The sequence below is a fragment of the Schistocerca gregaria genome, chromosome X, assembly GCF_023897955.1.
Source record: "Schistocerca gregaria isolate iqSchGreg1 chromosome X, iqSchGreg1.2, whole genome shotgun sequence".
Classification (NCBI taxonomy): Eukaryota; Metazoa; Arthropoda; class Insecta; order Orthoptera; family Acrididae; genus Schistocerca; species Schistocerca gregaria.
In genome coordinates this window covers 822,432,388-822,452,419 of record NC_064931.1, presented here as the reverse complement: position 1 = coordinate 822,452,419, position 20,032 = coordinate 822,432,388, and the positions used below count along the sequence as shown (strand labels likewise).

Genomic DNA, 20,032 nt, shown 5'->3' with positions numbered 1-20,032 from the left:
GACAAGGCAGCCGGTCAGTACAGTGGGACATAAGGGTCATCTTAGAATTTGGAGTGGAACTGAGGACACTCCACCAGCCAGCACAAGCTCACTTCAAGCTGGGCAACAGCCATGCCTGCTTGCCAGCAACCTGTCACATGCCATGGTTGCTGGGCATGCAGACACCAGGATGATTATGCAGGCATCAGTTAGAATCCAACATGCAGCTGAATGTGCAAGAGCCAAGGGCAGGCATCAGTTAGAATCCAACATGCAGCTGAATGTGCAAGAGCCAAGGCTGATGTGGGAGAGCAACAAACTGTAAACCCTGTGAATAAATGATTGAACTCTAATAATGTTTCAACAGCGTTGATGTTTCACAAGTTCCCCACAGGTATCCTGACTTCACACACTGCCTCTGCTTGGCTCCCTGCATCCTAAAGAATATTGTGACATTTGCTAGTGAGTTACTGAACAACTGCAAAGCTAATGTTATGTTCATTCACTGAAGTGACATCAGATCCAAATGAGTGGAAGTTAACTTGGGGGCAAATGTTTCACCTAGTTAATTAAGCGAAATTATCCTGCTGCTAAATTTGTAGATAAAAGAATTTATAGTTGACATTTGATCATTAAAAAGTACATTTACTTTATCACAAAAAAAAAGTTTAAGCACTTCAGCAAATGAATTCTACCTGAAACTTTCCATAAACTTAAAGTTTCATCAATTAGATTTCAGTGTAAAACAAGTTATTTTTTATGTCACAAATTGTTAGACATCACAAAACCTTTTTATTCAGTTGACTGACATCAGAATTGAATACAATAATTCTAATTCCAGCCTGTTAGAACTGGATAATTACATCACCAGAGGTTGTGTTGCAACGCACACATTATGACTGGTTGGACCCAATTATGCAGCAGAGGAACAAACATAAACACAGGAGCATGATTTGCATGTTTATTCTTACAGTCCTTTGCAGTTTTTCTTGAAACTTAACTTTGTGACATATCAGCACAGTTGCCCTTTGGGCAACTGATTTTTAAGAGCACGCTGTCCACAAGAAAAATATAATCATACCACGATCCTTTATTATTTTTCATTTGGCTTTTCTTTAACATTGTGTCGCATATGATTTTTTGTTTCTTACTAACTTTAGAATTACGTAGAGCTCATTGATTCATCTCTCACTTTTTATGTGTAAGCTGCTTTTGCAGTAGACTGATCTGGGTATTTGCTCTTCTCCGTTTATCACATTATCGCAGAATTTTCAGTTTCTTAATTTTCAATGTGATTTTTTTAATGGAATAGCTGTTACACCTGGTATTGGTTTATTCTGCATATTGTCCTCCACAAATGATAGAATGGCATACATGCAAATTCTTATGGTTTACCAACTTTTGTGTTATAACTTCCCTTCTGTGAGTGTTTTAATGGCGATTTTATTTTCTATAGTATTTTGGATATATATTTTAGTAAGAAGGATATAAATGAGGAACGACTCTGACTTTTTGAGACCATCTCTGTCTCTGAATTTCAACTAGGTTGCAGTCAATGATAACCATGTGTGTTTTTGTAACAAGTTCCTCCATGAAACTTGAGTCACAAACGAAACAGTTGAGAGTCAGACCTCTCTATTTAGGAGGAATTGCTCTCATATATTTTAAAAATTCTTCTTTAAGTTTTGCAGGTCTAGTAAATGTTTTGCCTTTAATTTCTCTGAAACCAGATCTGTACACTGGAATTAAACATGAAGACTTTTTTGCTGCTTCTTATGTTAAGTTGAGTAACTAGAAGCTGTGGATTTGAACTCTTCGATGTTAACACACACCACCATTAGCGAAGTCACAAAATAAGAGGACACAATACAATGCTTCATAAAGCAGAATTGTACTAAGGTGAGTCTCAAGTGACAGTGCTGCTTGTAGCTTGTGGGCACACCACCTATCCTATGCTATGTGTATTAACATGAGGTAAGACAGTGTGCTTCCTTTCTTCTACTCGCTATGCAGTTAGAGGAACATATTATAGGAACAAATCACAGGTTCCACGATAAATGTACACATTACAAAGGAGGCTAAGAAATGCTGCTGTAGAATGATGAAAGAGGCTAACATCTCCAGTCTTTCCCTATCTTTGAGGGCAACTTAAAAAACTGTATGTAGTTAACCCCTTATTTTAATGATAGCCAGGAAATACCATGGGCCTTATAGAGTAAGGTAATATGAACTTTTGAGAGCTTTATAAATTAATGTGGTACATAGCAACAGTCATAACTTAATGAATAATATAAATGCCACTACAAGTAGCCGTTATTTTCACTTGTATATGAAGCTCTTTCAATGATATCACCCACTAATGGTGTGGGTTCCTGTAGTCATGTCCTAGTTCATGAACCACGGGCAACGTATGAGTGGCAAAGTAAGTGGTCCCAACAGTCGGGATACCAGTTACTTTGGAAGAAGGCTGGGCATCTTGGACATATTCTGAGTCGTGGTCACCTTTGTGCTCATACGGAAAAGACTACCAAATACACCGGTTAGTTCCTCAACCGTTAGGGGTAAAACTCAATGGGATTCGGGGCAAGTAAAGCTAGAAGCCTGCTTCCCTGGTACTTTAAATATGATGCTGGCAACAATCAGAGCAAAATGCCTCAGACCTTTGGAGGTGACGGAGTCCCACCTCTAACTGACAAACCAGGGACTCCTAAGATACTACTCGGCAAACAAATGGTAATGAGATGGGGAGCTATTAATATCAATGGGGGCTACTCTGGGAAGAAGGTAGAGCTGGCAGAGGCTGCAAGTAAGATTGGGCTGAACGTTTTAGCTGTTAGTGACATTCGGGTAAGGGGTGAGAAAGAAGAGGAAGTGGGAGAATACAAGGTCTACCTGTCAGGAGTCAAAGCAGGAATAGCACAATGGGGTGTAAGGCTTTACATCAGGAAAGAAATGGAACCCAGCGTAGTTGCAATAAGGTATGTAAACGAATGACTGATGTGGATAGATTTGACAGTGTCTAGCAAGAAAATTAGGATTGTGTCAGTATATTCGCATTGTGAAGGGACAGATCAAGATAAGATGGATAGTTTTTATGAGGCACTCAGTGATGTAGTTGTTAAAGTAAAGGACAAGGACAGTATTCTGCTCATGGGTGATTTTAATGCCAGGATTGGAAATCAAACAGAAGGGTATGAAAAGGTTATGGGTAAATTTGGAGAGGATATGGAGGCCAACAGGAACGGGAAACAACTCTTGGATTTCTGTGCCAGTATGGGCTTAGTAATCACAAACTTCTTTTTTAAACATAAGAACATTCACCAGTATACTTGGGAAGGCAGGGGAACCAGATCTGTCATTGACTATATAATAACAGATCAGGAATTCAGGAAGGCTGTGAGGGACACACATGTATTCAGGGGATTCTTTGATGACACTGATCATTATTTAATCTGCAGTGAAAGTGGGATTGTGAGGCCGAAAGTGCAGGAGGTCAGGTCCATATGTAAGAGGATAAGAGTGGAGAAACTCCAGGATAAGGAAATAAGGCACAAGTACATAACAGCGATCTCAGAAAGGTTCCAGTTAGTTGAATGTAGTCAACTGCAGCCACTGGAAAAGGAATGGACAAGGTACAGGGACACAGTACTAGAAGTGGCTAAAGAATGTCTTGGAACAGTAGTGTGTAAAAGTAGGCTGAAGCAAACAGCTTGGTGGAATGACACAGTCAAGGCAGCCTGTAAAAGGAAAAAGAAGGCGTGTCAAAAATGGCTACATACTAGAACTCAGGTAGACAGAGAAAGTTATGTTGAAGAAAGAAACAAAGCCAAACAGATAATTGCAGCATCCAAGAAGAAATCTTGGGAAGACTTTGGAAACAGGTTGGAGACTATGGGTCAAGCTGCTGGAAAACCATTCTGGAGTGTAACTAGCAGTCTTCGAAAGGGAGGTAAGAAGGAAATGACAAGTATTTTGGACAGGTCAGGAAAACTGCTGGTGAATCCTGCGGGTTCCTTGGGCAGATGGAGGGAATATTTTGAAGAGTTGCTCAATGTAGGTGAAAATACGATCAGTATTGTTTCAGATTTTGAGGTAGAACGGGATAGGAATGATGATGGAAATAGGATCACATTTGAGGAAGTGGAGAAAATGGTCAATAGACTGCAGTGCAATAAAGCAGCTGGGGTGGATGAAATTAAGTCGGAACTCATCAAATACAGTGGACTGTCAGGTCTTAAATGGCTACACAGGATAATTGAAATGGCCTGGGAGTCAGGGCAGGTTCCATCAGACTGGACGAAAGCATTAATCACACCAATCTTTAAACATGGAAACAGAAAAGATTGTAACAACTACAGAGGTATTTCTTTAATCAGCGTTTTGGGTAAAATCTTCTCATGTAAAGTGTGAGTATTAGTTGAGGACCAATTGGATGAAAATCAGTGCGGGTTTAGGCCTCTTAGAGGTTGTCAGGACTAAATCTCTAGCTTACGGCAAATACTGGAAAAGTGTTACGAGTGGACCAGGGAATTGTATCTATGCTTTATGGATCTAGAAAAGGCATATGACCGGGTTCCTAGGAGGCAGTTATTGTCTGTTCTATGAGATTATGGAATAGGAGGCAAACTTTTGCAAGCAATTAAAGATCTTTACGTGGATAGTCAGGCAGCAGTTAGAGTTGACAGTAAATTGAGATCATGGTTCAGAGTAGTTTCAGGGGTAAGACAAGGCTGCAACCTGTCTCCACTGTTGTTCATATTATTTATGGATCATATGTTGAAAACAATAGACTGGCTGGGTGAGATTAAGATATGTGAACACAAAATAAGCAGTCTTGCATATGCGGATGACTTAGTTGTGATGGAAGATTCGATTGAAAGTTTGCAAAGTAATATTTCAGAGCTAGATCAGAAATGTAAGGACTATGGTATGAAGATTAGCATCTACAAAATGAAAGTAATGTCAGTGGGAGAGAGATATAAACGGATTCAGTGCCAAATAGGAGGAACAAAGTTAGAAGAGGTGGACGGTTTCAAGTACTTAGGATGCATATTCTCACAGGATGGCAACATAGTGAAAGAACTGGAAGCGAGGTGTAGCAAAGCTAATGCAATGAGCGCTCAGCTACGATCTACTCTCTTCTGCAAGAAAAAAGTCAGTACCAAGACTAAGTTATCTGTGCACCGTTCAATCTTTTGACCATCTTTGTTGTATGGGAGCGAAAGCTGGGTGGATTCAGGATACCTTATCAACAAGGTTGAGGTTACGGATATGATAGTAGCTAGGATGATTGCAGGTACTAGTAGATGGGAACAATGGCAGGAGGGTGTCCACAATGAGGAAATCAAAGAAAAACTGGGAATGAACTCTATAGATGTAGCAGTCAGGGCGAACAGGCTTAGATGGTGGGGTCATGTTACACACATGGGAGAAGCAAGGTTACCCAAGAGACTCATGGGTTCAGCAGTAGAGGGTAGGAGGAGTCGGGGCAGACCAAGGAGAAGGTACCTGGATTCAGTTAAGAATGATTTTGAAGTAATAGGCTTAACATCAAAAGAGGCACCAATGTCAACACTGAATAGGGGATCATGGAGGAATTTTATAAGGGGGACTATGCTCCAGACTGAACGCTGAAAGGCATAATCAGTCTTAAATGATGACGATGATGATGATGCTTTGAGAATCAGTCACATACTGAACATAATTCCACACCATCCAATGTATGTGCTACATTGGAAACTAGTTTGTTTAATGTATTTAACTCACCACAGATATAAACAGTAATTTTTTCATTTGATAAAAGACTATCAAAGTATGTAAAACATAGGAGACAAGGTTACCATCAGAAACTGCAGTGCTAACAAGAAAGAGGCACTTTGATAACTTTTAACCCACAGATAAACTTATGATAAAATATGGCCCCTCCAACTTTTTACATTAGCTGACAATTCAAGTTAAAATAGAAATGTCTGAGATATTTTCACAAACCAGTCACAATTTCATCACACAACCCTCGATAATCTTCATCTTGCTGTGAGTCATTGTCACTATCATCATCGGCACCATTCTCATCGTCATATACAACTTGCCATCCAGGATTCAATTCCAACCAAGTCTGTAGTTGACCACCTGATGGCATCTGGTCCCCACGCAACATCTGACCTGCAAGGGAAAGATTCCATATTGAAAGGACACAAATAATTGCAGAGAGATCTAGCATCTACCAAAACAAAAAAGATAAGGATAAATAATTGTAATTATTAGTAGAACAAAACATAGTAATGCAATTTCATAAAAAATAACAAAAAGGCTGAGAAATCTGAATGTGTAAAATTTTTGTTAGTTTTCATCATCATTTTGAATATGTCTATCAGGTACCAACGGAATCCTTATATGGAGATTTAAAAGTGTGAAAGAAGCGTAAAGAACATGACAGCTATGCGTGTGCGTGTGCATGTCGACGTATCATTCTTCATTATATGAGTACAGATCATGGTAACAAATACTCCATGTGTGTTCTCCAAGGAATGTCCACTGCAAACATACAAAGCTGTACTCTGAGGACAACTATGGACAACATTGGCAGAAAATTCAAATGCTTGCCACTGCAAAGACAGTGGACAATGATTCTGCAGACCACGTATAAGTAGAGCCATAAGACCCAAAGCACAATTTGCTCTCTCTCTGGACTGTCCTATGCACCAACCCATACTGATCACTGTGATCAACCAAAGGATAATTCCAACCCTTCACTACGTCTTTCCTAAACAAAATCTGTTCAAAAATTAATGACCAAAATATTGTGTGTCTTTCAGCCTCCATTGCTTCACAATGGAAGATTAAGTGTGGAGCAATTTCATCCTCCACACCACAGTCTGTACTTAAGGGGCTTCTTTGTTTATAACCCTTATTAGACCGACCATGAAGTCATTCTGTTACCTGTTCACACTCAAGATTGCACAACTTCTTTTACAACATGGTTTCTGCATCATTAGTTAGCTATGTCCATGTTTTTGGTTTCAGGCCTACTGGCTCAAATGCTTGATTTGATTAATTTAATCACGAAGACAGAAAAAAAGCACTCTTAGCCCCATTTCCCACACTGAAACTAAGTTCATTGTGCCGTTTCTCTCACTGCCATTCTAGCAAAGTCATTATTCTGCTACATCATTTAGATGTTAAAACGCTTCGAGACTCAGCTGGGAGCACTAACTGTTTGAGAGATGAAGTAACATCTGTATACTTTCTCACACTTCACATTTGTGGTAGGCATGGACAAATAAAGCTAGAAATAAACCATAACAATACTAGAAAATAAATGGTAAAGAATTTTTATACTATCAAAAACACATAAAACTTAGCACAAACAATTTAACAATATTAACACAGTGTTAGATTCTCTTACTTCTAAGTTAGAGATTACACTGAAACGACAAGTCATGGGAAAACAATAGGAACATAAAGAGATTGTGGCTGTATTGCATACACAGGTATATAAGGGCACTGTATTGGTGGAGACATCATTTGTACTCAGGTGATTCCTGTGAAAAGGTTTCCAGTGCAATTAGGGCTGCACAACAAGAATTAACAGATTCTGTATGTGGAATGGTAGTTCTTGCCAGATGCATGGGGCATTTCATTTTAGAGATTGTTAGAGAATTCAATATTCCAAGATCAACAGTGTAAGGAGTGTGTCGAGAATGTCAAATTTCAGGCATTACTTCTCACCATGAACAGCACAGGGGCCAGCAGCCTTCACTTAACAATCAAGGACAGTGTTGTTTGCATACAACTATGCCAACAAACAAGCAACACTGCGTGAAATAACTGCAGATATCAAACATATCCATTAGGATAGTGTAGCAAAATTTGGCATTAACATGCTCTGGCAGCAGATGACCGATGCAAGTGCCTTTGCTAACAGCACGACAATGCCTGCAACACTTCTCCTGAGCTCATGACCATATCAGTTGGACCCTAGATGACTGGAAAACTGTGGTCTGGTCAGACGAGTCCTGATTTCAGTTGGTAAGAGCAGATGTTAGGGTTTGAGTGTGTCACAAACCCCACAAAGCCATGGACCCAAGTTGTCACCAAGGCACTGTGGAAGCTCGTGATGGCTCTGTAACAGTGTCGGCTGTGTTCACGTAGAATGAACAGAGTCCTCTGGTCCAACTGAACTGATCATTGACTGGAAAAAAGTTATGTTTTCAGCAACTTGCAGATCATTTTTAGCCATTCATGAACTTACATGTTCTCAAACAATGGTGGAAGTTTTATGCATGACAATGTGCTATGTCACCAGGCCACAATTGATTACGATTGGTTTGAAGAAATCCTGGAGAATTAAAAAGGAATGATTTGGCCCCCCCAGATTGCCTAACATGAACCCCATCGAACATTTATGTGACACAATCGAGAGGTCACTTTGTGCACAACAGCCTGCACTGCTAACACTTTCCAATTATGTACAGTTATAGAGGCAGCTTACGTACAGTTATAGAGGCAGCAGGGCTCAGTATTTCTGCAGTGGATTTCCAACAACTTATAGAGTCCATGCCATACTGAGTTGCTGCACTACGTCAGGCAGAAGGAGATCCAATACAATATTAGGAAGTTTCCCGTGACTTTCGTCCTCTCATTGTGTGTACTAACACACTAACATATCACCATAAGAAACAGAGTTTTAGTTTACTAACACAGTAACATAAAACAGAGAGATAACATACACATCTTATTGGACAAAATATGTGTACAAAGAGTTAAAAATAGGTAATAATAGAGCAAAATAGGTAATAATAGATATAACGTAACCTGCTGTAGTACCTATGAGACAGGTCAAAATTCAACACCAACAAATAAATAAATGAAAGTGAAAATAGTGGAAATGCAAATGGACAAAAAAATATGAATTTTATATTTATTTGTAGTGAGCAAGTATGTGGCAGGGGCACTAACAGTGCACAGAGTCAAAAACGTACACAGCCTGACGAAAAAAATGGCGAAAAACGCAGAAGACATGTTCAGATACCAACTTACAGTAACTTTGTATATATACACAACATCAGTGTATATGTAAATGATTGAGCTGCAATTCTCTGACAGATGAAACAGCCACCAGAATCCATTATTGCTGTCCATGTTTAGTGTCACTACAAGGCCTGGTAGGGAAGATAAGGGGCATGAACAGCATCAGATGTTCAGTGATCACTGAATGACACACAGATATTTCACATTCTTGAGAGCTTTATCAGCACTTAACAGAATTTGAAAGGGCTTCATTGTTTGTCTCCATGTAGCCTGCTGGTCGAATCATGCAATATTCCAATTTTTTGGGCATTTAGATGTGACAGTGTTCCGATGTTGGTTTGCATGCAAACGTCAGAGCAGGCATACTCATCGTCATGGTTTTGGTCGATCACATCTGACAACAAGTGATATGGTCATTCAATCATTAAATGGAAGGTAAACTTTACTCTTTCAGTTATGTGCAAATATCAGAATTACAATAAAATGGCTATGTCATCATGCATTTTTTTTCTCAAAATAACTTCACAAATGCGAAGGGCTTATGGCACTTTACTAAGCAATGGCAATGAATATTTCATTGTCTTTTGGTGACATACTAATCCATATCTTGACAATACAAAAAATTAAATGTCTCTGTGATGCTATTATAACACCCAGGGTATCCAGACTGCAAAATGGAAAAGGAATGAAGAAAGTTCTGAAATATATCAGTAGAGGTGAACACTGTAAATGAAAATCTCTGATGCAAGGAATCCCTAATCCCAGTCAAACATAACTAAGGCAGTACAACAGAGAGAGGAAAAAAGTGCCACTCATGACAAGCATATCAAAGGATAAAAAACCGAAATTTGCACACTAAAACAGTATCAATGCAAATACCTGCAAATTAAACCCAGCCAAGAAGCGTATATGCAAAACAGGAAATTTTAAAAATTTGTTGTGTAATAAGTACACACTAATAGATAGAATTAGAAATCTTCATTGTGGGGAAAAGAATTCTACATTATTTAGTGGATAGCACAAGCAGGCTCTACAAAACAACTCTCTCTCTCTCTCTCTCTCTCTCTCTCTCTCTCTCTCTCTCTCTCTCTCTCTCTGTGTGTGTGTGTGTGTGTGTGTGTGTGTGTGTGTGTGTGTGTGTGTGTGTGTGTGTGTGTGTGTCCTCTCCCCCCCCCCCCCCCCCACCATGCTGTGACCCACAGTCTCAAAAGAAAGCATTTCATAACTGTGAAACAGCCAGTTGACATGAAAGGGGAAAAGGGGGGGGGGGGGGGGGCACACCACGTGCACGAAACTAACTTTATCATTTCTGGAGCAGGACCTATGCCAAATTATTCATTGGTCACCTATAGAAAGCCTTCCTAACCGCCCAGAGTCGCTGATGACATCTTCATAACCTGGACAAAGAGTGAGGACACTCTCTAAGATTACTGTTCACAGAATTCGTTCAAACATCAATATGTGCATGAAGGCCTGCATCTCTGACAGGTGAATCATCTGTAAGTCAAATTCTCACAATCAAGCTTTATAATTTTTCAGTATGACCACTCACCAAAGACTATATCAACCAAATCCAACTGAACACAGCACTTAACACGGGACAAAATCCACCAATCATTGTGCCCAGAAATGCAATTCTCACAACTTGCTGATGCTGAAGTTCCTTAGGGTTTGTATGCACACATTGATATTCAGATGGGATGTGAGAACAGAAAGTAACCACACCAAAAATCTGTGGACTTTGATTCTTCAAGTAGACGAGTGATCCAAAGTAAGCAGATAAATAAAACTTACACTGGTGAGGCAGTTAAATAAAATAGTGTTAACTTAGTATAAACATTATGTACATGTGGTGGTGTTCTTGCTGTTGTTGTTAAGGTCATCAGTCCTAAGACTGATCTGATTCAGCTCTCCATTCTGACAATCCCTTGTAAGCCTCTTCATCTCTGCTTAACTACTACAACCTGCATTCATTTCAACCAGTTTACCGTATTCAAGCCTTGGTCTCCCTCTACAATTTTTAACTCCTCCACTCCCCACTCCCCCCTCCCACGACACTTCCTCCCATCTAAAAATTGACTATTACTTGATACCTCAGGTTGTCACCTATCATCCTTTCTTTTAATCATGTTGCATCACAAATTTCTTTTTCCCTCAATTCAGTTCAGTAACTGCTCATTTGTCTTTCAATCTAACCATCTTATCTTCAGCATTCTTATTTAGCACTATATTTCAAAAGCTTCTATGCTCCTTGTCCACATTTCACTTCCATATAAGACTACATTCCAGACAAATAGCTTCAGAAAGAATTTTGTAATACTTAAATTATTTTTAGATGTTAACAAATTACTCTTTTTTTCAGAAATACCTTTCTAGCTATTGGTAGTTTGCATTTTACACGCCTCTACATTTGGTCATCATCAGTTATTTTGCTGCCAAAATAGCAAAACTCGTCCACTACTTTTAATGTATCATTTCATAACCTAATTCCCTCAGCACTGCTTCACACAGTTCAATTAAATTCCATAAACCTTGTTTTATTTTTCTTGATGTTCCTCTTATAATTTATTTTCAAGACCGTATACATTCTGTTCAACTGCTCTTCAAAGTTCTTTGCCATCTCTGACATAATCAATATGTTAAAGTTTTTATTTCTTCTCCATCAACTTTAATTCCCTTCTCAAATTTCTTCATGATTTACCCCACAGCTTGTGCAATGTAAAAATCAAACAACAGTGGGGATAGGCTACAAACCCTGTCTCAATCCCTTCATAACCATGGCTATCCCTTTTATGTTCTTAAAGTCTCCAACTCTCATCTGGTTTCTGTACAGCACATATATAACCTTTTTTGCCTGTATTTTATCCCTGATACCTTGGGAATTTCAGAGAGCGAATTCCAGTCAACATTATCTATCTTTTCTTTTGGTCTACAAATACTATAAAATGAATGTTTGCCTTTCTTCAATCTAGCTTCTACAGTAAGCCAAAGGGTCAATCAGTATTGCCTTGCATGTACATACATTTCTCCAGAACACAGTCTTTTCTGAGTTCAGCATCTACCAGTTTTTCCATATTTCTGTTAATAATCTGTGGCAATATTTTTCAAACATGACTTATTAAGCTGATGGTTTGGGAAGTATGCACACTTGTCGGCATCTGCCTTCTTTGAAATGGGATTTATTTTTATTGCATTCTTCCTGGGGGTATTTCACCAATCTCCTAGATCTTATGTATCAGGTGGAATAATTCTGCCATGGCTGGCTTTCCCAAGGCTTTCAGTAGTTCTGATTCAATAGCATCTACTCCATAGGCCATGTTTCCACAGAGGTCTTCCAGTGTTCTGTCAAATTTTTCTTGCAGTATCATATCTCCCATCTCATTTCCACATATTTCCTCTTCTCTTTCTGTAATAATGTCCTCAAGTTGCTTTGTCTCATACAGACTTGTACATATTAACTCCCACCTTTTCCTTTTATGCTTAGTACAGGTTTGCCGTATGAGGTTTGATATTCATACAAATGCTTCTGTTTTCTCCAAGTATCTCTCTAATTTTCCTACAGGTGGTATCTGTCTTTCCCCTAGTTATGCAGGCTTCTACAGCCTTGTATTCATCCTCTAGCCATTCATGCTTAGCAATTACACAATTATTTTTTAGATGTACCTATTCCCTTTCACTTGCTTCATTTCCTGAATTTTTATATTTTCTCCTTTTGTCAATTAAATTCAATATCTCCTGAGTTATATAGGGATTTCTACAAGGTCTTGTATTTTTACCTATGTGGTCCTCTGCTGTCTTCCCTACTTTATCACTCAAAGCTACTAGCTATGCCTGCTACTGTATTCCTTTCCCCTGTTTCAGTCAAATGTTACCTAATGCTCACACTGAAACTCTCGAGAACTTCTGGTTCTCCAATTTATTGATCTCCTTAATTACTTTCATAATTTCTTCCACTAACTAAAAACAGTTTTTTTGCCTTGTTTCATAAATTTCATTATGATTACTGAAATGGGATTATAACCTGAAACCTAGGTTGTGCAATAACCATAATAAAATTTGTGAGACAAGCCAAAAAAACTTTTTTTTATTGTCATTTTTTCTGTTTTTTATTTTTCCCTTAGTTGCTCTAAATTCGTGGAGGTATGTACTGGAAATGTAGGCAGTTAGTTGCACAAACAGTAAATATCTCCACGACTGTGTGTTTAGTTAATTTACGGTGTTTCACCAAGAACCCACAGTTGATTCAATTAAAATAATTTCTTCCATTGTAATCTGCAGCCCACAAACAATAAATTATGGTTAGAGCCCACGGCTGCCCTGGAAATGTCTTACTGTTTAACATGTGGTTTCGATATCTATCTTACCATTATACAATCAAACTGAAACCTTCTACTCTCCACAGATCCCTTCCACATGCCCAACCTTCTTTCATGAGTCGTAAACCAAGCGATAATGATAATTATATTATGCTCTATGCAAAATTCTAATAGGCAGCTTCCACTTTCAATTCTTTCCCTCCACTCACGTCGTCCTATTTTTCCTTCCCTTCCTTTTCCTACTGCCGAATTCCAGTTACGCATACAAATTTTTGTTTCCCTTAACTATCTAAATAATTTTCTGTATCTTATATTATATTCATTCAATCTCTTCATCATCTGCGGAGCTAGGTGGCATATAAACTTGTACTATGTGGTGAGTGTTGGCTTCATTTATATCTTGGCTATGATAATGGGATAGCGATGCTGTTAACAGTAGCTTACCCACATTTCTATTGTCTTATTCATTATTAGGTCTACTCATGCATTACCACTATTTGGTGGGCACTGATAACAAGTGTTGAGCACCCCAAGTAAATACCGCACCTGATAATGAGAAAAAATTCTCGAAAAATGTTTTGCTCAGCATGAATAAAATACATAACCGGCGCTGTGTTTACACTAAAATCATTTGAGCAACTCAAAAGCGCATGATGGTGTCAACCAGTGCTCCAAATGGCCATACGCCGAAACACGCTAAATATGGTTCGACAAAAGTGTCACGATGATCACAACAACCACAAAACTGTGTTTGCACAGTAGACAGAGTTTGAAAATGGTTGTCATTGGTCATGATATCTTCATCTGAGCGAATCTAGTTACTCCCATTAGGTACCACACCAAGTAGAGCTTAGCAGCGGCAGGAGATACGGCACAAATTGTTCTAACTTTTACACGTTTACCAGTTCAAATCCGCTGAGCAGAGTACCCCGGTGTCAAGAAACTTAACCACGTAATATTTGTAAACCCTACTGGATGGCCAACACCATGCCAGTGTCATTTTTTCTCCACAAACATTTTTTCTTAATGTGTAAATTGCAGAAAAATTATAAAATATAATCAGGTGCAAATTAACATTGTAGGCACAGGAAATTTGACAGGACCGATAAAATATATCATAAACAGCAGAAAAATGTTAATTCTGGGAATGTAAAAATGGGGTTATACTGTATATGCACTTAGGTGATAGAAACATCACATTTTTCCTGGGTTAACAGTTACTATTTTCCATATCTCTATCATTAACAATGGAATTGTTATAGGATCACTTTGTTTTCCATCTCTCCATCTGTCTGCCTGTGTCAAAACACCTTTTCCCCAGGAAACTTTTCTAGAGAGATGATTTTTTTTTTTTTGCATTAATGATAAACAATACAAAAGGGATTTTGAAGTGTTTTTTGTGATGCATTTATGAATCATATGCTTCTGGTTAAGAAAATATTTCTGTGAACTGAAGTGATAAGGCCATTTTAAAATGAAATAGTTATTTCATGATAAACATGATATTTGAGCAAAATTTGTAGAAAATAATGAGCTTGAAATTTTTTTCCAAGATTATATGTACTAAGAGAAATGGAAGAGAGAACAAACAGGACACAAATACCTGTTATCTTTAATATTCTCGAAAATCGCGTTAAGTGGTGGTTGAAAGGGTTTAGGGAGGGCCAGGTGCTTTCTAAGTAATTCAGTGCAAATATTGTTGATAGTCTTCAGTCTTCTGGCAAAATGAAATGTATGGAATGTTGTTCTCGAGGCAACAGAGAATCCCACCTCAGCCTATCTCCTCATGCTACAGTGCTAATACTCTTGGAAATCCCTAATGACATCTACTGGTGCATGGCTGACCACACGAGTGGTTGGTGTATTTCGGCGTCCTGGTTCAGCTAAAATATATAAAGTGACCACAGTCAGTACTGTGTGGGAATTGCAAACTCTGTAGTTCTGATCAGTAGAGTTTGTGCCATAGTGATTTGCAAATATGCGTTGACAACTGTGCTGTGTGCCATCAACTTCTGTAACTGCAGTATCATCTGCTTTGCTGCTGACTGCTGAACTGCAATGTCACTGTTTGTGTTTTGTTGTGCTATTTTTGTTGTGATTTTGTTTTTCAAAAATTAGTGATGATGCAGTTGCTGGTGCATTGCATGGTTACCTTCTACTGCAGTTGGGAAAAGGAAATTTATTCTCTTGAGTTTGTAGAAGCTCAAAACAACTTTCTGTTGCCTTCACTGCATATTTCATATTTAGTACACAGAGACAGAGTTATTTCATCCAGTTAATGCATTCAGTCAAACTTTTCCGCAGTAAGTGAAAAAGCGCAAAAATTATCTGTCTTCAAAATGTTAAAACAGTCTTGATATTATTTCTGGGTATCTTACTCTTGAAGATATTCTGCTAAATGAAACTAGAGGGGGAAAAAAGTCAACAGGCTGATATAATTCAGTCACTGCAAGCACTGAAAAAAATGCAACTGAACTTCGCAAATGCTCTCTTAAAGTTGCTTGGGTTCCCTATTCACCCACTAAGGCATGAGATTTTTTTCTCCAAGAATAATTTCATTGTCAGTGACTGATAATAACATGTGCTATGTTATCTTTCACAAAGGAAGGCATGGTTAGAATGGCCTAATGACGATGTAATTTAAGTGTTATGTACTCATAATCAGGAATCTAGTAAAACAAGATTACATGTTTATCAGTTACTTGTATATCTACAATTCATGAAAATAATTCAGAACCACAAAAATGAAACATCTAATGATTAATTTTAGAATTTCATCAAAATGAAATTAAAGCGATATGGGGATATCTACATCGTGAAATAACATGACAATTAGTATCCTTCTCACAAAATCATACAGAAATTAATGAGAGGAAACCATGCCTCTACTTGTGTCAAATATTAAGGTCTACAGTCTGTTCACAGTGCACAAAAAAAAATTAAGCTTCTAACTCAATGTACACAAAAGATATGGCCATTTATGCCACATATTTTATAGTTTTAGACTCACTCATCAAAACCTATGGATGAACCATCAATATACATAATTAAGATCATACAGAACCCTCAGAGCACAAGTCCCACACCTCAGACCATTTTATATTTGTTTTTGTTCTTTATATCATTCATCTTAATGAAAGGTACAAGGCCGCATTTTCTTTTTAATTCCAGGAGTGTAAGGTTACTGATCTCTCAGCTTGTGTGAATATCAATATGTGCATATGACTCTAGCAAGCAATATGCATTAGTGAGTTGTGAGGATAGGTAAAACCGGGGGTCACGACAATGGCCAGGTCTTGCCCTGTGTTTATCACTATGGACAACATGAGTCATAGTAAATGACGGCATGGGTAGGTAGCAAGAATTTGACTATGAGATAATTTGCATGAACACAATAAGAAAGTTGATAGTGCGAAATGGTTCAAAGTTTAATTATACTTTGAAACACATAGATTGATACAAAAGTGGTGGAATACAGTATTCTGTGAAGTTTGACTATAGTGGAAAAAAATTACTGTCAGAATAAACTGTTTTAAACTGGAAACCTTATATAAGACAATTAAGTCAGTTTCGTAATTCATACCACATCCACCTTTCAGACAAGAGAGAAAGAAGACATCTACGAGATGGCACAGAATGAGAATATAATGGAAAGCACATTTTAACACCCTGTGCACATTCCTCCCAAACCTCAACCCATTCCCCCTCATTTGCTTCACTTGGACCTTCTCATTCCAATAAGCCACATTTCTCAATGTCAAACCTCCATTTCACTACCTTCACCCAAATCCATCTCATCAACAGCAACAATACCTCCATTTGAACAGCTGCCACTCATTCTACACTAAGTGCTCCCTTCCTTACAACTTAGCCACGTATAGCCGTCTCATCTGCAGTGTTCATTTAGGACATCCTTTAGAAGACAACAAATAGTTTACACACACACACACACAAGACCTTAAACAGGTCTACCACGTGTCAGCTGTCCACTACTTCAGTATCATGTTGTCACTTCAATTAAATTAGCATGGTGATTGTCATTTCTGAGAGACGAGTGGTAGGGGCCAGTTGCCATCCAATAAATGTTCTCACTCTAGTATTGCATGTTCACTGTTTTGCATGTTTGTGTAAACACAAAGCCTTGGTAGAAGTGGCTGGTTGCATGAGGCAGAGGAGAGAGCCAAAATGTACAAAATTTGTGTCATTCATTTCACCTTTCTAAAGGTTTACTTTATATACCACTGTCACTGTCCCCTTTCAGGCAGCAGTTGTAAGTGGTGCATGGGAAGAATGATTGTTGGAAGACCTCTGAGAATCTCCATGACACTTTTGGACTTCTGCTCTCCTTTGAACGATCTCTATTTCACCTGTAAATCCCATTTAGCATCTGATCATGGCTTCAGACTGAGGAGTCTACCACATGTCAAGTATCAAACAAGGGTTCTGTAAGCTACCTCATTTCTTGTTAGAAAACACTTCCTGAGGATTCTCCCAATAAATCTCAGTCTGGCATCAGCCTTTCCTCAGATCGTTTTGTGTTGTTGTTCCATTTTAAATTGCTCTATACATTTACTCTCAGATATTTAAGGCACACAACTGCTTCGAGGGATTTTTTTAACAACTGTGTTACCTTACAACTATGGGTCTTCAGCCTAATTCTGCAGGATACATTTGTGTATCTTGAGGATCAACTGCCAATCCTTACATGAAGTGTCATTCTCTTCATGTCTTCCTGCATTCACTGTAATTTTCTAGTGTTGCAACATCTCTATACACAACAGCATCATTCACAAACAGTCTCGTGGAAGTTCCAATGTTATCCACTTGGTCATTTATAAGCAGGGTATTCCACACTTTGAGAGGTAGTAGTATGGGACAAATCAAAACAAAATTGGTCAGTAAATATGGTCTCAATATATATACCTTATGACATATCAGCAAAACATCTCTTCTACTGCAAGCTCTTTGTTATTACAAATAATCTACTGAATGCAGTAAACAAATGACAACACATTCCTCTGTTAATGTCCATGAATACAGTATGTAGTAAACATCTGTTAACGTTGTTGCCGTAAATCATATTCTCAGTTCTGGGTAAGTTCAGCACATTCTTGAATTCTAATGGAATCAGTTTATGTTCTGATAAGTTTGTGAAACACTTTCACATTTTAGTTTTATCTTTGCACTTACCAGCATAATGGAAACCTATTATCCCACAAGGAAAATAGCAGACATGATGATGTGTTATGGTATGGCAAATAGAAGCAACTGTCGAATGCTGAAAAATATCCAGAATGCATGGTCCCATTTGCACAATTATTCAGTATTTTTTTCCAAATACTAGCAGACTCTGGTTCTGTAGACACAAAACAACAGTGTGTGGAAGACCTCTCACCACTGATACTCCTGTTGTGGAGGAAGGAGCATTGCAATAAGTGTAAAAGCATCCTGAAAATAGTGTACATAGAATTCCATAATTTATCAGGGTTAGTCATCCTCTAGTCTGAACAATCCTCTATGAACAATTCCTATAACCACATCATGGACATCATGTTCAAGCCTTTCAGCCACAATATCACCCTGTCAGAATGCAGTTCTGCCAATGGCTGCTGCAAAGATGTGGTGGCGGTAATTCACTTTTCAGAACAAAGATAATATTCACATATGAGGCTTGTTTCAGGCAAATGGGATCATCACTATTCATAAACAACATATGTGGGCTGATGAAAATCTATAAACAATTGAAGGAGCAAGGCATTAGTGCCAATTTTCAATTGGTGTGTGGCAAGAATTATTGGCAACCGACTAATAGCATTTTACATACTACCAAACAGGTTGACTGGTGCGAGATATCATCAGTTCTTATCAAATGAATCCCCTATGAGGTACCTCCAACAACCGCTGAAGATGTGGTTCATGCACGATGGAGCACCAGCTCATTTTCTCTGGAATGTCCGGAAACACCTCACACATACATGTAATGGGCTATGGATTGATAGGGCAGATCCAGTGTGTTAGCTAGCTAGTATCCCAATTTTAATTCTGTGGATTTTTGGTTATGTGGCCACTTGAAATCTTTGGTTTATGTATAAACACTATAAGAATGTCCGGCATTGCATCTGTGCCCAACATGGAGTTTTTCAGGCAGTACTCATTCCCTATGATGTCTGACAAACATGAATTACTTTGAACGGACACCATATTGAGCACCTCCTTTAGCAATGGCCCACAAGTGCAGGTCTTATGTAATAGCAAGCAGATAACTTTAGAAGCTCTGCTGTTTCACAGTAAGAGAATAGTGTGTTCTCATTTGTTTATTGCATTCTGTAGGTCATTTGTAATAAAGAGTTTGCAATAGAGCATGTGTGTTTCCCAATAGTGAAAATTCTTAGCTCTTAATGTATACATTTTAGCATCCAAGTTTACTGGACATTTTTGTTATGTTTTGGTCCATACTACAACTCTCAGAATATGGGACACTTTTTCTAATGCCCATTATTTTAGATAGTGTTGGTTCTATAATATTCCCTTGGGGTACCCCAAACTTACTTTTACATCTGAAGATTTCTCACCATTAAGAACAACATGCTGTGGTATATTTGGTAGAAACTATTCAGTCCAAGCACAAAGCTGGTCGGATGTTCAGTACACTTTTATTTCATTCATTAGGTGACACTGTCAAACTGTGCCAAATGCTTTCCAGAAGT

At 38.3% G+C, this 20,032-nt stretch overlaps 1 protein-coding gene across 3 annotated transcripts in view; it reads right to left on the bottom strand.

Moving 5' to 3' along the window:
- The window catches only part of LOC126298391 (ATP-dependent helicase brm-like), a 249,423-nt gene that overhangs the window by 150,463 nt on the left and 78,928 nt on the right, over positions 1-20,032 (bottom strand). For all 3 annotated transcript variants that reach the window (XM_049989699.1, XM_049989698.1, XM_049989700.1), the window contains exon 11: positions 5,968-6,141. In XM_049989699.1, the coding sequence (XP_049845656.1) occupies positions 5,968-6,141 (174 nt within the window). The remainder of the gene's footprint in view (positions 1-5,967; positions 6,142-20,032) is intronic.